The sequence below is a fragment of the Pteropus vampyrus genome, unplaced genomic scaffold (genome assembly GCF_000151845.1).
Source record: "Pteropus vampyrus isolate Shadow unplaced genomic scaffold, Pvam_2.0 Scaffold12, whole genome shotgun sequence".
NCBI lineage: Eukaryota > Metazoa > Chordata > Mammalia > Chiroptera > Pteropodidae > Pteropus > Pteropus vampyrus.
In genome coordinates this window covers 5,382,911-5,401,625 of record NW_011888793.1, presented here as the reverse complement: position 1 = coordinate 5,401,625, position 18,715 = coordinate 5,382,911, and the positions used below count along the sequence as shown (strand labels likewise).

At 32.4% G+C, this 18,715-nt stretch overlaps 1 protein-coding gene across 5 annotated transcripts in view; it reads left to right on the top strand.

Annotated features, from left to right (window-relative positions):
• The window catches only part of IFT80 (intraflagellar transport 80), a 98,504-nt gene that overhangs the window by 56,383 nt on the left and 23,406 nt on the right, over positions 1-18,715 (top strand). For all 5 annotated transcript variants that reach the window (XM_011379684.2, XM_023524517.1, XM_011379692.2 and 2 more), the window contains 5 exons: positions 192-371; positions 7,061-7,179; positions 11,039-11,113; positions 14,455-14,618; positions 18,491-18,555. In XM_011379684.2, coding sequence (XP_011377986.1) covers positions 192-371; positions 7,061-7,179; positions 11,039-11,113; positions 14,455-14,618; positions 18,491-18,555 — 603 coding nt within the window. The remainder of the gene's footprint in view (positions 1-191; positions 372-7,060; positions 7,180-11,038; positions 11,114-14,454; positions 14,619-18,490; positions 18,556-18,715) is intronic.

The following is an 18,715-nucleotide window of genomic DNA, read 5'->3' as shown; positions in this document are numbered from 1 at the left end:
TGTGTACTTTAAAAATGACCTCTGTATCTTTTGTTCAGTACATCATAATTTTATTAAGAAAAATATTTATTAATAATTCTAAAATAAAGACACATTCTTTTAAAAAATTATCTTAATGTTAACAATATGCTCAATTTAAAACTTCTTTAAAAATTTTTTTTAATCAATTTTTCTCTTTTTTTCCTTTCCAGTGGTCATATGCTTTAGAAAAGCCCAACACTGGCAGCATATTTAATATCGCATGGTCAATTGATGGCACTCAGATCGCTGGAGCCTGTGGAAATGGACACGTTGTTTTTGCGCACGTGGTGGAGCAACGTTGGGAGTGGAAAAATTTTCAAGTAACATTAACTAAAAGAAGGACCATGCAGGTATGATTATGGTCAATGGTTGATTAAACCTGCTTCTTTTTACATTATTTCACTGTATGAATTCTGGGATTATCTTCATTAATTATATTTAAATCAAGTTTATAAAAATTCAGTCACATAGATATATTTTAACTCTACCATTAGTGATTTTTTTCATGACATAAAGTAAGAACCTTTTACTAATATAGAGTCTGAGCACCCATAGCTACTGCAGTTATGGGCTGAGGCAGAGATAGTGAAGCTTGAAGCATTTAGGAAATGTGTGCGTTCAGCTGAGGGAGGAGGGAGGAAGCTATGACAGGTTAGACTCCAGGAGCTGACCCGAAGGCAGGCCCAACCTGCAAGTCACAGTCAGGGTACTTTATTTTATTTATTAATAATTGTATGAGTTTATTTAGCCTCATTAATTTTTTTTCTTTTTTAGGAGTGATCTAAGGCAAGCTAAAGTGGGAAAATGAGAGTTAAGAACAAAAACAGGCAATTCTGGAGTGCAGTACTTTGCAGACTAAGACAGGAAGGTTAGGATGTGACAATGGAAGGTGGGGAGAAGTGTTTTACAGGTAGAGAACATCAGAGGGAGGGTTCTCTATTCACTCGTAAGCCTTTTACACAGTACTATATTTCACTCGTCTTTATCTCTCCTATAGGGCCTCGCCCAGCGTCTTGCATATAATAAGAACTCAATGAATATTTTTATAGTCAGTTGACAAAAGGTAGGAGAAAGGGCCAAAGACAAATGCGCTAATGGCAAATCCTGTGCCAAAGAAAGTGAAACTCTGTCTTCCTCCTCTTTCTTCTGTCTGTATCAGTTGCCTCTATCTTCAGTATTTAGAATTCAAGTTATTACAAATACTATAAAAATTTGCAAGCATATATCTTGTGATTTCTAGGAAAAGTCTATTTAAATATGATAATAATATGGTTACCAGATACATAATATTTAGGTACATTATAATTTTTCTTTGTTCTGTTTACTGATTTTTAAATGTTTAAAACTTTTTATTCTGGAGAATTTAAACATATACAAAAGTAGACAGAACAGTATAATGAATCTCCATGTACTCATTACCCAGCCCCAACACCATTAATGAATCTCCATGTACTCATTACCCAGCCCCAACACCATTAACCCATGAGCAAACCTGCCCCATTCATGTCCATATCTATTGTCCCCCCTCAGAAGTGACATTGCTTTTGTCATATTCTATTCACTAGAAGTAAGCTACTAGGTCCAATCCACACACAAATGGAGAGACTTATAAAAGGACGTGACTACCAGGAGGTGAGGATCATTACGAGCCACCTTACAAGCTATCTAACCACACATTCATCCCCTTATTCATATATGTGTAATTCAGAAATGCACTACTAACTAATGCAGCTATTCCATATGTAACTGAAAATAAACCCATCTCCCTAAAAGAAGATAACCTAGATTCATCCAGTTATTCCATCCAGCCCCAAATCTCTGGTCTGGAAAACTATAAATAAATCTGAATTTTAATTATTCTCCTTACCCTCTCCATTTTCCCATTTGCAATGATGAAGGGAAAACAGAACAGCTTCAATGAAAGCAGTTGGGAAAATGGAAGAAGGGAGAACAGCACACAACGATTACCAGGTCCAAAGCTAAAATCCTGAGAACCTGAGAACTCTTTTTCTTAGCAATAGAGTTAGTTGCTTGGCTAATTTGGCAACTCTAGTTTGCTTTTCTTTGACAGTCTCCCACTTGGGAGGATTCCCTTTTTGGGGACTCTACATTTTAGGACCCACTTAATTTTTTTTTCAGCCCCTAATGGAAGCACCTGTGCTACCAGCTGAAGCAATTGGGGACTAATTAATTAATTAATTAATTAATTTTAATTTCAGACAACCTTTACAACAATATTCAGAGAATCCTAATAATCCATCCCCTCATTGAGCAAATTCTTTTATTTTACGTATCCTTCCCCTGCCCTTCCCTTTTGGTAACCATCAGCTTGTTCTCTATATCTGTGGGTCTGTTTCTGTTTTGTTTTGTTTGTTCATTTGTTTTGTTTCGTTTAGATTCCACGTGTAACTGAAATCCAGTGGTATTTGTCTTTCTCTGACTGATTTCACTTAGCATAATATCCCCCAGGTCTATCCATGTTGTCAGAAATGGCAAGATTTCATTCTTTTTTATTGCTGAGTAATATTTCATTGCATATATATACTACATCTTCTTTACCCATTCACATATCAGTGGACACCTAGGTTGCTTCCATATCTTGGGTATTTGAATTAGTGTTTTTGTTTTCTTTGGATAAATACCTAGAAGTGGAAGTAGCCCACTTAATTTTGTTATGAGGTGGGATCATGGACTGCCATAGGGACTGAACTATTACAACTTTTTGTTTGCATGGTTTAGAGTTTTACAGTTTTCTTAGAAGCTTAGTAGGCTATTGGTTGATTTATGTTTTCTTAACTCAGAAGCCAGAGATCATGCTGAGTCATAATTCTTGAATCCAGACTTTGACCTGGCAGTAGCTACCTGGCAATACACTTCATTGCCCTACTGTGTCCCTGTTTCTCAGCTTTTGTGTGACTCAAAAACCTGGAGAAGGGTTTCTTAATCTGCTCCTTGTCTCCAGGCTGGATCCCAGGAGATAATTCTGGGATAATTGATGTCTTTGTTAGGAGGGAGGTGCCTGGAAGGGAGAGGGTACAGGTGGAGGAAATGAAGCATTTCTCAGGTTTCAAGCTTACCTTTTTCCTACCACTCTTAATTAAGTATAGGGCACAGTTTGGGCTTTTAATAGTTGCCGAAGGTCACTTGGTCATTTTATTTTGAGGATTAAATAAGATAATGTATGTAAAACAAAAATAAATGGTAGCTATTCTATAGTTACAGCTATCTATAAGATTACATGAGATTTTGAAATGTTGAAACAGAATTTTTAAACTTATGTTAGTCTGAGGAGTCTAAATATTGTGGTTAGGTGAAAGTATTAGGTGATTCAAGTATCAGGAGGTTAATCCTGGAGCTGCTCTGAGTTGAACAGAGTAATGGGTGCAATTTAAAATTCAGCACAGGACATTTCTGATATGGGGTTCACTATGGTTTTGAAATTATAACAGCAATTATCAGAGTATTTTTAGTTTTGTTATTATAGCTGGAATGTTTTATTCCTGTTTGGTTCTAGTGTTCCAGGTTCACAAAAAAGAGAATTCCCCCACGCGACGTTTTAGGCAAATATGAATTTTAAGAAATGTGTTTATAATTTGAAAAATAGCAAAGGCCTATATAAATGAATTTCTAAATATTATATTTTCCCAAACCTGTAATAAGAGCCAGTTTGTTTCACTGGATATCATGTTGCTACAAAGAAACTACCATATAACTTCCTTTAAAAACTTTTATTTCATTCCATTAGCTTTAAAATGTTTCTAGGAGAGGATGGCATTTTGGACCTTTTAAAAAGTCTCTGGGAGTTCAGACTTCTGGTGAAGATGGTGTCATAAGTTCACACTTGGAAGGAATAGATATACCTTTGGCTCCAAAGACATCAATAATATATGAAAAATATTTTTTAAAAAGACTTATATGGACTCAAAAACAAGATAAACATCTCTGTGGACCAGAAATGGAACATAAATGCAGAGTGTGGAGTGAAGTCTTTGACCCACTTGACTCCAGGCCCAGAAGCAGGCAGGCAAAGGCGATGAAGAGAGTGGCTCCTGGTGGCTAATGGAACTGACAAGTTCTTGGAGTGAGACAAGTGGGCTGATCCAGGTCTCTGTTTGAAATCAGAGCATGGGGGTCTGAGGGGTAGCTCTTTTCTCCCCTTCATGAAAGAAAATTTTAAAAGTTCTGGGATTTGAAGAGAGACTTACAGGGTCATCACGGTCATGGCTTGCTCAGTGCTAAGGGGCCATTCGCTTAGCCCTAGAGTTGTGCAGTACACACCTGCAGCACACATCTGCGACCTTGTCAGCAAAGCTCAGCCTATTCACTGAAAGCACTCTTCACATTTTTTTCCTAAGTAAACACTGGCTGATTCCTGAGGCCAATATTTCTCCTCCAGCCTTCTCAAGTAAAAGCGTTTTTCTTCTTTATGCTAGTATTACTGGGTCTGGAGGTCGGGTAGGTGTCTTCCTTACCCCTCATTGCTGATTCCAGACCACAATAACTTGTTCTCTAAAGAACTCCAGCTCTTTCGAAGCATGTTCCATCAGACCACTCTCATTTTTTGCATTCATTTCCTCCACTCATTGAAGAGTGAAGTGAACATTGTCTTTTTCTTTACCACTAGTCCTGGCATCATTCTTTTTTTTTAAAGACTTTTTAAAAATGTTTAAAAGATAAGAACTATTTTTATTTTAACATAACCATAGTAACATTTCACATTTCTCCAGTTGTCTCCTAAATGTCTTCCTACAGTAACAGGTCCCATTTCTCCAATTATTTAATTTATTTATTAAGATATATATTGTTATAGTTTGTATTAGGAAACAAAGTCCCATGTTGCATTTAGTTAATTTGTCTCTTTATTCTTTTTTAAATCTGAAGCAATTCCCCTTCCTTATTTGTTTACTTGTTTAAGAAACCAGGTCATTTGTTCTGTTGAATTTCCCACATTTTCCTTTCTGCATCCCTGTGGCATGATTATACTTAACATGTTTATCTAACCCCTGTATTTCCTGTAGACTGGTTCTTAGCTTAGAGCCTTGATAAGTATAAAGAATACTTTGTAGGTGATGCTGTGCACTTTATATTGTGTCACATCAGGAGACACTTATGTCTGCTCCTCTCTCTTTTAGTGTTGCCAGTGTTGATCAGTGTATTCAGGTGTTGTCAGTCTGATTGATCTATCATATAGTTTCCTATTAGGCTTTTAACTTAATATTTTTATCAGCCATTGATGATACTTGTTGAGAACCATGTTTCACTGGGAGTTGTAAAATGTTAATCTTATAATTCTATCATTTATTCTGCATTTATTAGCTTAAATTCTTTTATCAAAGACTTTGCCTCATCAACCATTTGGTTGCCCTGAGGTGAGACAAATTTTGAATTATTTTTCTTTATTTACTGGTTTTCAAATAATGAGTTGATTTACTAGCATGCTCATTGAGATTTTTTTTTTTTTCTCTTTGTTGTGAGTCTTATTCTTGGTTTTTTATTTGAAGCTCTGGTTTTTTAAAAGAAAATTTTGGTTCCTGAAGACATTAATGATGCTGTGTGTGTGTTATAGTTTCAAATAACAAATCAATAGTATTCTAATAATATGTTACTGAATACTGTTTTAGGTTTCTTGTTTTTTTTTTTTAATATAAACAAATCCATATATCTTCATATCCTTCCTTTTATTGGATAAAAGGTATCATACTATACACACAGTTTTGCATCTTGCATTTTTGCTTTACAAGATATCCTGGAGATTACTCCATACATCTTCCCTATTCCTTGAACAGCTGTGTAGTTTTCACTGTGTTAACGTACCATAGTTTATTCAGCCTATCCAGTATTGACAGACATTTGAGCTGTTTGCTCTTACCATTAGTGCTGTGTATAGTAATAGTCGGTGAATATGTTATTTCATAGTTTTGTTTGTTTATCTTTGGGATAGAGGTAAGGTTGTTGGGTCAAGGAATATACATATACGTAATTTTGCTATCTCTTGTCATGGTGATAATCCTTTGGTAGGGATGGGAGTTGAGGAGCAGATAATAAAAATATAATATGCCTTATAGGTAGAAGTACTTTAAACAGTATTCATGAGAATTTTGACTTTATCTTCTTATCTTTCCTTCCATACCCTTTCATTCTTCATTAATAGTATACTGTCACATTATACTGTATTCAGAAAGATGGTCATATTTTGAGGAGAATTTAAAGAAATACTAATGTCCAGATACAGTTGATCTCGTTTTCTCTATTTTTCAGCTTGTACTATAATATCTTACCCATTTTGGTATTGGCCAGAGATTAGAGAAGTTTAATTTGCTCAACATTTTTTCTGATTTTTTTGAAGATTGTTCATAAACTTTGAGATTTTTGGCTGATATTACCAAGTGTTAAAATCTTTGCAGACTTCATTCTGTTATAAACATTTATAACAATTTTGGCCATCAAAGGCAAATCTTCTTTTGTTAGTTGGTACTTAGCTTTCTTGTATACTATCTCTGTGTTTTTACATATAGAAATACTTTCTCCCCTTCTATGTAGCTTGGTTTCTTCACTCTGCAATTGCTTTCTTTACTAATACCTCCTACTCTATTTTGATTTTTTAAATTATTATATCTCTTTCTGTAGAACTTAAATTTTAGAGTAAAACCTAACCCTAAAAAGATATATTCTCACTGTTTGGGGCAGAAATTATGTAGTAGTCTCTTTCCAACTCCTACAAGCCACACCCCTTTGACTATATCTCAGTGGTAAAGCATTTTTCACCTTATCGTTCCATTCAGATTGGCTTGCAAGTTAGAAACCTCTATAGGTCTTTTTCTACTTATTTGTAAGAAGTTTTCTCTCTGTACTTTTTGTTGGTTGATTTTTATACACAAATATATTTGTAATCTAATGCCTAGTTCCTACTGAATTCCTTTTTATATAATTGAGCAATCAAGAGAACATTGAATTGTTTTATCAAAATGTTGCTAACTTCTGATTAAAAGTTTGATATGCTTTAATGTTGTTTGTTGGTATCTCATTTTTCCTTGTTTAGGTTCGTAATGTTCTTAATGATGCAGTGGATTTACTGGAATTCCGTGATAGAGTCATTAAAGCATCTTTGAACTATGCACACTTAGTTGTTTCAACGTCTCTTCAGTGTTATGTGTTCTCGTAAGCATCTTACGTTTCTTATAAATCCAGAGTTTTGTCTGTGATGAGGGATTTATTTTCAAGTTTTCATATCAACATGGTTTAGTTTACACTTTCTCAAAATCTCAGTTATCCTGAACTTAATCCCAAACAAGAAGTGGTTTAAAAAAATGAGCTATAAGCAGTGAAAATAGACCTAATATAAAGTTTGTGTTATCAAAGGTTAGTAATCACTTTTACAGTAGAAAATACCTTCTCTGAGATAGTGTTTACTCTTACTATACTCACAGTTCTGAGGAATTTAGTGTAAATTGATTACAAAGCCCAAAGAAGATAAGGAAGAGCTGATAAATGATGGGAAAAGGAATTTTTTAACCACTGAGAGAGGGGACAGCTAGCAGCCTGACAGTAGTCTGAAAGATAATCAGTAAGGACACAAGGAGATGTTTAGGCTTAACATTATAGCCCAAGGTAATCATAGATGTTCATTTTGATAATCCAGAGTTGTCCAGAAATTATGAAAGAAAATATATTCAGTATACTCTGTATTAGGAAGTAGGGAATGATTCAATACATCCAAGAAACTTGCACCTAAAACTTTGACAACATACTTGGTATTTTTAAAACGATAACTCAGTATGCACTAATAAATGTTGAACGGCTGACTTTCTGAAAACAAAAAAATTTGATTTGCATTGTTTGCTGATTTCTATGATGTAAATACTACTTTGGCTGATTTCAAACTACCAATGTGGTGTCACTGAAAGCAGAATTGATGAGAGATGCCCAATAGCAAACCATTGTATAATATTTCCACTATATAGATACAGTAGATGTAAATAATCTCTAGTGCATAGATAATAGTAAAATGTAATAAAATAATCTGGAACTTATAAGTTTTGAGTATTATATTTTTAAATATAATGTGCTTAATTATAAGTTTATATAATTTTGAATAATAGCTTTATTTAACAGTTGGCTTGCAAAATGCCTAAAAATATAATAATCGGTACCAGCTGGCTCTAGCATACCACCAGTTGGCTTCTCAACTATCCAGAAAACTCAGGTAATCACTGTGACACTCTCGAGGGTTGTCAATAGTTAAGGATGTTATTTCTTTTTGCATTTTGTGCTTGTATTTATACCATTATTATACCACAATCTAATCATTGAATATAAAATTGAGGCTAGAGGCTATATGTATCTTATTCACCACTGGATGCCCAGTACCTAGCACAATGCCCAACATGTAGTAGCTACTTAATAAATAAAAAAAGTATTTTTGGATGAATAAATGAATTGAAAAACATGAAGAATAGTGTCGTCTTGGTATCCTAAAGCCTAGTAATACACAACACAAAGGTATCCAATTTAATTAACAATTGCTACAACTACATATTAAAATTTCTCAGCCACTATGTGTAAATTTGCTGCTAATCAGAATCTTCAGTTTGGGATAACAGCCAGGTCTGGAGTAATGAAATAGGAGAAGCATAGGAGGGAGGATAAAGAAATAAGCAGTTCAGTTTTATGTGATTTTTTTTTTCTGACAAGAAAGAGAAGGAGCAACAGGAAGAATTTGAGAAAAGTCAAGCAAGATAAACACTTGAGATATGTACAAGGGATTATAAAATGTGAAAAAATATCCCAGTCACTTAGTGCATATAGATATTTGAATAATTAGTTTTCATGGGGTTGAGGAAAATAGAGAATCTCTCTTCAGTTTAGGGTTTGTTTGAAAAAGGTAGAGCGGCTCTAAATGAGGGATTTTTTCTACTTTGTTATAGCGGCAAGGATGTAATGTTGGATTTATAGGATTAGTATTGTTAGATGTTAACTTGTATTAAAGAGGTTCCTTTTTAAAATAATTACCAAAAGTTTAGAAGTTTTTGGTTTTTTTTTTTTTTTTGGTCAGTCCACTTTTTCTGTTAACTTACCAGTTAATTTGTGGCAAAATAGAAGATCATTTCTTTTCTGATTTAATCTTGCCTCCCTTCTCTTGTCAAGACATTTATTAGGGTGAAAAATATTTGTTAAAATGACATACCAGGGAGCAGTAGTGAGAATGAATAGTACCTATCATCACCAAAACATATTTCGTTAAATTAAAAACCCTGTTAGTATTTTATATAATAACAGCTATCTTTTATTGAGCACCATTATACTATTTTTTATGTTCATGATCTAATTTACTCTGTGTGTTGGGTACTATTATTATTTTTCCCATTTTACAAGATAAAGAAATGAAAGGACACAGAGAGTAAGTAAGTAACTTGGCATAGGTCTAATTACTTAACTTCTTTATCAAAGAAAGAGCTGGTATTTGAATCCAAGTTTTTAATAACTGTTGCCCCTTTTTAGTAATAAAAATATAATTTTTAAAACCAAATTGCAAGCAATATACTAGTTTACATGAGAAGTTCTGGAAAAGAAAAGTTTCAGAAAAAAAAGATAATATATAAGCAAGTCTATATTAAATTTTCACTTGACTTCTCCAGTAATTATATAGAAAATACTCTTTATGATTCAACATTATGGTTTAAGGAGTTTATATTTCCTTGGCATATGTATGTGTGTGTGTATATATATATATATGTATATATATATATACACACACACACATATATAAAATCTCAGTTGTCAGAAATCTCAGACATTTTGTGAGGGGATATTAGAAAAAACCTCATATAATCTACTGTTCTTAACAGCTCTCTTGACAAAGAATGAAGGTTAATTCTAATGACTTCATAAATGAGGCATGTCGTGATTTTTTTTCTAAAATACAAATGCACATATCTTTATCATACTTGTGAACTCCAGATTTACCAATTATTAGTAGCAGTTTACTCATTGTTTTGCTTTATGGTGCATTCGCTTATTGAAATGGGTATCAGACTCTGCATTAGCCAAGATTAATTTGCCACCATTGTGTCTACTCACTGCAGCCTTCCCTTTTCCCCATCTTCTGGATCTGAATATGAGTTTTAAAGCATTGCCTCTATGAAAGTAATTAAGAGAGATTCAGAATATATAGGAGTAATAAAACATTTTAAACTGTGAAACAACTGATTATTTGTTCATTTATTCATCCATTCAGTAAGTTTGTAAATTTTCTCTCCTCTCATCCCTATCTTTGAATCATACTACACTTTAAAAACCAAAGGAGTTTTTTGTTCATTTATTCATCCATTCAGTAAGTATGGTCATAGCTTACATTTATATAGAATTTTACAGTTTACAGAATGCTGCACAGACATCTTTTCATTTAGCCAACAGTAGCATTGGGATACCTATAGGAAACATAATTATGTTTCTCATGTTATTGTTTTTATAGTTTCTGTTTGTTCAATAACTGCTGTGTAACATAACACTTTTGTAAATTGTCATAATCTCTATTTTACAAATAAGGAAACTGATGCTTAGTGGATTAAGCTTATTAAGATCATATTGCCGACAGGTGGTGAAACTAGATTTCTAACCCTGATCTGTCTAGCCAAAAACCCATCCTCTTTTCTCTATGCCATTCTATGATTATTTTTCAGATGAGAAACTTAGGTGACTTGCCCAAATCAGAGCTAATAAATAACAGAACTTGGACTTCTACTTAGGATTCGTCAATCCATTTTTTGCGATACCTATAATAAACTTTTATTCAATGCTTTCTCTGTGCTAGGTACTAGGGACACAGAGTCTCTGCATTCTAGTGAGGGATACAGAAATTAAGTGAATAATTTCAGAACAATAAGTCAACTGCTGTAATAGAAATATATACAAAGTTACTGTGAAACTGAAGACACTTTATTTAAAATGAGTACCTGTCATTATTAAATGTATTTAGTATTTTAAATGTTAATAAATATTCATTTTATTTGTCTTTTAGTACGAAGAACTGGAATACACCACTTATATTTGATCTCAAAGAAGGAACTGTTAGTTTAATTTTGCAGGCAGAAAGGTAATTTGTTTATCATATTTCAAATCTTGGTAAAGCACTCTTTAAAGCATGCCATTTACAGAATGCTACATTAGTCATTTGGAATCAATCTGTTTCTACTATTTATTTTAAAAGAAAAAAAGCAAGAGAATAAACTCTTAGATCAGTGGTTCTGAAACTTTGTTCTCAGAATTGTCTTACATTCTTAAAAAGATACTGAGAGTTATATATAGATTATATATATTACCATTTACTATATTAGAAATTAAAACTGAGGTTTAAAAGTTATTAATTTACTAAAAATGATGAGAATAAACTCATTACAAGTACATATCAGAGTAATGACATGAGAAAATGATAGTGAAATAGGCAAATTACTATGAAATAGTTTGACCTCATGGTCTCTCTATTTTCTATTCTGTTCTATTTTTGTTTTTAAATACTGTTTGAGACTCATTGATTTTATGAGCCACTATTGGACTGTGACCTGAAGTTTGAAAAATAATATTCTCTACCAAGACCTTCAGTGGATACAGGACTATGCAATTCCAGGCCCATTAACTGGAGTAAGGATGGAATAGCTATTACTCAGGAATCCACATTTTTCCATGAAAACTATCAATCAGCCTATCAAGAACAGTGATACTCTACTGAATCACTAGTCAAACTTAGAAAGCTACAACCCCATAAAACTTGGAATAAAGTATGAAAAGACAATAGACAATTACCTAAAATAGCTACCAATGAAAATCTTTGCACTAAAATCATATATTTTATTCCTCATCTCTTTACTCACCACCTAGGCAGCTCTTAATATTGTGTTTGTTATCAGGTTTTCTAGCCCACAGCCTTTTATAAATAGCAAACCAGAGGGGAATGGTGCTGGTAGGCTGTTACAGCCTGGCACAATGACAGGAAGAAAAGTGACTGCCTGGCAAGGGAGCAGAGAGAAAACTTAAAGCACAGAACTGTGTAGCTGAGTGGCATAATTATTCTGAGACACCAACAGATTCTCGTGTATCAAAGCTATCAGTTAACTAGTTACTGAAAAGTATGATCATTGATGACTCTGAGTGATCAAGAAAGTAATTGTGTCAAATTTTATATCATCCGTTTAATGAAATTAAAATATAATTAATTGCTTTATGGTGCATTTGCTTATTGAAATGGGTATCAGACTCTGCATTAGCCAAGATTAATTTTTAAAACATAAATTTTTAAAACAAAAAGACATCTTTGTCAGCTATCTAAAAAACCATATTACTCATTTTGGTATTGGCCAGAGATTATGGTGATGGAAGAGGACTTGACTTTGGGTGGCAATCACACAATATAATATACAGATGATGTGTTATAGAATTGTACACTTGAACTGAACACATTGTCACTTTTTAAAATCTTATGTTTAAGATTTTGATATCCTTGATTCGCAACTTTTTCTTGACTCAAGAATTGGTAATTGCTCTTTTTTGCTGTGAAAACAAATAGGAAATAAACAAAAAAATGGAAAGTTAGTATATAATGAATACCAAATTAAGTCAGTACTTGAGTATTAGTCTATAGTTAGTTGAAGAATTTGTCCCTTTTTAAATTTTTTATAGCAATAAAATAAATTTAATAACTATTTCATAGTAATTTGCCTGTTTCACTCTCATTTTCTCATGTCATTACTCTGATATAATTTTATTAACCAATGTCACTCCAATAAACAATAAAATTTAAAAACTAGAAAAACCATATTTCTGAAACTTTTACTCAAACAGTTCCAAATAAATTTATTTATTTGTACATTATTTACAAATACATATTTATTGAATGCTTTATCTTAGGAAAGGCATATGTTAATGGAATAAATTATTAAGTAATTAGAGAGTATTTTACTTGTTGCTATTGCTAGTCTTATTTGTACATTTAGATACGTTCGCCCCTTGAAACACAGTGTTTGCTCACAAAGAGGTTAAAAACTATCATGTCTCAGTTAGAAGACAAAATGCTTTTAGTACTGAGACTGAGAAAGAATCTATCATTCTTTCAACATTAGCAAATATTTTTTTTACGCACATGTGTAAGAGCCAAATTCTTCAGTTTAATAAACTACAAACTAATACTCAAGTATTGACTTAATTTAAGTGTATATATTAGGTATTCGTTATATACTAACTTTTCATTGTTTTTTTTGTTGTTATTTATTTCCTATTTGTTTCCATAACAAAAAAGAGCAATTAGCAATTCTTGAATCAAGAAATAGTTATGAATCAAGGATATTAAAACCTCGAACATAAGATTTTAAAGAGTGATAATGTATTCAGCATTGAGGAAACAGGCACTCCAATATAGCAATAGTATGAGTATAAATTAATATAACCTTTCAAAGACAGTTTAACAATATATATTAAATTTTAAAAGCATAAGGCCTTTGATCTAGTCATTTCATTTCTAGAAGTGGTACTAAAGAAATAAGGTTGATGTACAGCGAAGTGTATAGACTCTAGACATTCTTTAAAACAGTAAATAATTTGAACTAAAAGTCCATTAGGAATGAGTTAACTTAGTAAAGTTATGGTATATTTATATTTTGTCATATATTATCTTTATGGAGATAGGATTGCAAGAGATCTTTTGCTTTCTCTGTATTTAAATTGTTTTTGCTATGTTTATAAATTTTCAAAGAAAAAAATAACAGCCATTAAATATTACATTTTGACTTAACAAAAAATTAGCTACACAGAACCCTATGCCTTGAATATAGCTGTCAACACAGCAAGTGAATCCTAGTTCCTGCTATAAATAAAAGTGTTTTAGATATGAATACATTTACTGATAGTAACCATATTATTTTAAAGTCAAAACATTTTATTTTAATAAATCCTGGCCATGATGTTAATTTTTGAGTCATTTTCACTGTTTTGGACTTTAACCAGTATTTAATCTTTGTCTTTAGCATAATCTTTAATTGTGAAATATATATTAATACTGTTTCATGAAACAAATAGCATCAGACATTAAAATCACTGAATTGTAAATTATAAGATTTTCTTATTGCTTTTGTATAGAGATGCTTCTTTAAGAAAGGAAATAAATTGCAAATATAGTGTAAAAGAAGTCAAAATTTTACTATATAGTGTGGTGATTATGGGCATTTTCATTTTTTTCCTACCTCCATCAAAAAACAAAGACCTAGAAACAAACCAAAACAACCAGTGTTGACATTTCAGGTTGTTTGTATATTTTATTCTGTACATATTTATGTACTTATTATTTTACTTGTAAGATTTAGCTTTTTGCAAAGGATAACATATTCCCTAATGTGGGAATATAGTAAACTCTTATTTGAGCATATATTTTTATTCTTTATTTTTTAGACATTTTCTTCTTGTAGATGGCGGTGGTATCTATTTATATTCTTATGAAGGGCGCTTCATTTCTTCTCCAAAATTTCCTGGAATGAGAACAGATATTCTGAATGCACAGACTGTGTCTCTGAGTAATGATACCATAGCAATAAAAGACAAAGCTGATGAAAAAAGTGAGTACATTTTTATAATCTTCTATGTCAAATTTCCATAAAATTTAACACTGTAAAAGTTTCATAAATTAACTTTTCATTTTCTCACTTATTAATATGTTAACTTTATATGAAAGAATTATGAGCTTCCTAATTTGTCCTAATTATGAAATAATGAAAGAATGAAAGTTGTCATGTATATAAAGTTGTCATACTCAATTGATGGAACAAATAGTTATTGTCACAATAATAACAAAGCTTAGTGCTAAGGAATAAATATTTACATGTTCAGTAGCTGATGGTAGACAGTTTGAATTCAAGATTGTGAGTCTCAAAAAGGTATGTTAATTTTAAGTTTACTGATCTTTTTTAATATTCTTTTTCTTCATTTGGTAACAGTAAATATTGTGCTTCATTGTACTATTTATTTTGCTCATATATGTTTTAAATCTTAAATTAAGAAAGGAGAACATCATGAATAATTTTAAATTTTTATATAAAAATCTAGGCCACATTAGTATTCATAAATAAATATGTCAGACATTTTGCAATTGCATAGTACAGTGAAACTATTTTATTAAGGCATTGTTGTATCACAGTTTCATTTATCCAACAAATATTTTTGAGTGCTTACTGTGTGCCAAGTACTTTTCTAGAAGCTGATGATACAATTGTGAACAAGACAGAAAAATACAAATATATTTTAAAAATAGTCAGCCAATGATATATGCTGTCGGAAAACTAATGCAGGGTAAGGGAATAGAGAATTCTGGAAGTAGAGTAGAGGAATGACTATAGGACAAGCAAGTGCAAGGGTTCTGAGGTGGGACTGACTGGCATGTAAAGGGAACTGCCACAAGGCCATTGAACTAAGTCAACATGAGGTAGGCAGAATCACAGGAGAGGAGGACAGAGAGATAGATAAGCAGGAGCCAAATCATGTAAAGACTTGGCCATAACGATGTGGGCTTGAGGGAATGAGGGGAGGAAACATATTATCCTAGGTTTTTATCCTGGGTGAATGAGATAGAAGACATGGAAGGAAGAAGTTTAGAGGAGGTCCACAAATCAAGAGTACTGTTTTTTAAGTTTAAATGCTTCTTAGACACCTGAGCATGGATAGAGAGTAAATAATAGAATAAACAAGGCGAGGGCTCAGGAGAGAGGTAGGGAATAGAGATATAAATTTCGGAGTCACTGGTGTACAGATGGTGCCATGGCACTGAATGAAATCACCAAGAAAGTAAGGATATAGAGAGAAGAGGACCAAAGATTGAGCACATTAGTATTTAGAGACAGGTAAGAGGAGGAGGAGCCAGTGAGATGAGTGAGAGTGGATTATCCCTAAAGCCAGTAGGAAATGTTAAATTGTTTTTCTCTATTAATACATCTTGCTGAACATTGTTCATTACTGTGAGATGTTACCAAAATTATATATATATATCTTGACTTAATTTTATTAGTTCACACCATGGAAGACCTAATTCAGGAGCAAGAAAACTGTCCCACTTTTTAATTTTCAGATAACATCACCTCTCTACTGGTATGAAATACAATTCTTAAGTAAAGCTGTTCTGTCTCTTCATGCCTTAGGCCTTCTCGTAAACTGAGCATTTGGTAATTGTTTTGTTTTTAAGGACTCTCTTTCTATCTAAAAAAGAGGGAAAGAGAATGAAATAAAATAGTATCTAAATAGCAGACAGGTTTAAGATGGCTGTATAATTGTTAATAATAATAATTAGAAAGTCAAATTTTTGTCGTCAATAAACTTACATTTGAAAATCCCAGTGATCACTATGAGTTGTTTATACTTTTTTAATACCACATATTTTACGTAGAAGCTTTAATAAATATGTATGGTTCTAACTGAATATACCTTATTCTGAATTTTTCTATAGTTAATTTACATCTGAAACATTTAATTATTCTTTAATCCTTTGAAAATTCATAGAGTTTACAGTTAGAAAGAATTATGATCATTTTCAGAAATATGGATTTATGTACCAATAGTTTTACTTATATAAACTTTGATTGTTGAACAAGATAATCATGTAATTTTGTTTGCTGTAAACAGAAAGTCAAGAAGCCTAAAATAAAATTATTGTAAAACTGATATAAAATGAGAAGGGAAAATGTTTTCCTTATGTTTTCTTTTAAAGAAACTACTACTCACTGGTGGCTAAATAGAGGTATATGCTAATGATCGAAAACACAGTTGAATTACCTAAATCTTTAACCTGGAATCTTTAAAATTTCCTTTCAAAGGGGCCATCCACAAGTGAAATCAGTGATTCCTTATCAAGTTGGGAGTTCTTTTATAGGCAGGATTCTTGAACCAAGCATAGTACTCTATTGTTGGTGCTCAATAAGTACATGTCAAATGGATTTGAATATCCCTTTGGGTGATTGGTTAAGGTTAAGTAGTAGAGGTACTGCTTTTGACCTCATACTTCTCCCCATCCACATCGCACAGATACACTGTGGTATTAGTGTGGATGATTATTTGAAACCAGAATCTGGTTATGGGGGCAATGGAACTTACAGAGCAGTTACTTACATTTAGAAGCAACTCTTTTAGCTCCAGCTCCTTAGTTCTTTCTGCCAGTTTCTGTTACATATTAACATTAAAATACAGGGCCACTCACAGTTGTGGAAAGAAGCAGACAAGTTCATCCTTATACCTCCAGCCAGTTATAATATGTGCAGTCAGCAAAAGGATGGAAGGCTTTTAATTTTTTTAAAAAAATTATTAGTTTGTACAACTATAAAAATAATTGGACTAGCCAAGACCAAAGCATTTTTTTAAATGGAAGCCAAAATTTTTCAATTGTGTTTCTATTCTTAATTAAAAATTCTGTTACATATATTTCTTTTTTGCTTCTTAGGACAGTTGGCAATGTTAGAAGATAACTTATTGTTATGACATGATTTTCTCTCTGAATATAATCAGTGACCTCAAACTTAATATCCTGAGATTTACTAAAAGCTAATAATCAATATACTAAAAGTATGATCCCCTGGAATTTAAATATCATGTTATACATATTTTAGCATTTTTTTCAATCTTTATAAATGTCCAATTTTTTTCAGACTATTCTGGTTTTTCATTCCATTTCTGATTTTTTTTTTTTTTTTTTAATTTTTGTAGTTCTGTGTGTATGTTCAGTCATATAAAATCAGTCCATTTGGGATGAATTCTGGGCTGGAGTAGTTCTAGAATTAAAGACCAACAGTCTTTTTTCCCCCTAACAATCTTTTTAAAAAGAGAAAAGAATGGCTGCCAGTACTAGTGTCATGTCTGAAATTATAAGGCTTTGGTAAAACAGAAAGGGAGTGGGGGAGAGCAGAGACAGCATTTGTTCCACCAAGAGCATCCCTATATAACAAAGACACTCCTATCACCCAGCAAGTTCCAAGAGTTGTTCAAGCTCTCTGCCAGGAGCCCAGGACAAAGGCCAGACAAATTTTATATACCACAATGGTATACTGACCACAGGAAACCAATGCATAACACGTTGCCTGGTATTACTTGACACATTTTCCTTTGTGAAATATGACTGTGATGTTATATTGGTCTATATCAGAGTTATCAAAGTTATAGATTACGACCAGATTTGGACTTGCCATTGTTGCTCCTATGGAGTATTGATGCCATACCATTAATAACAATTCTAATTAGGGAATGTATGTTTTAGGAAGAAGTGTTCAGTCCCACATTTTTCATAAGAAATATGACCCCATTAATAAATAGAATTTGATGCTGCCGTTCTGTGCTGATGGATACTCTGTGGGCCACAGAGTTAAATAATTTCTCATGAGGATTATGATAATTCCATTGAAATTGACCAATAAAAATTCTAATATAATAACTAATGTTCCACTTTTTTTTCAAGTAATCTTCCTCTTTGAGGCATCAACTGGAAAACCATTAGGCGATGGGAAGCTTCTTTCTCATAAGGTAAGGGACATTAGCTATTTCTGATGTAAATAGTCACTATTTATTTACTTTCTTTTTAAAATTAATATTTTTATTTTAAGGAGGAAAACAGAAGTTAGTTTTATATTTAAAATCAGCATGCATTCTACAGAATATTTTGCTTAAAAATATCACAGTTAGA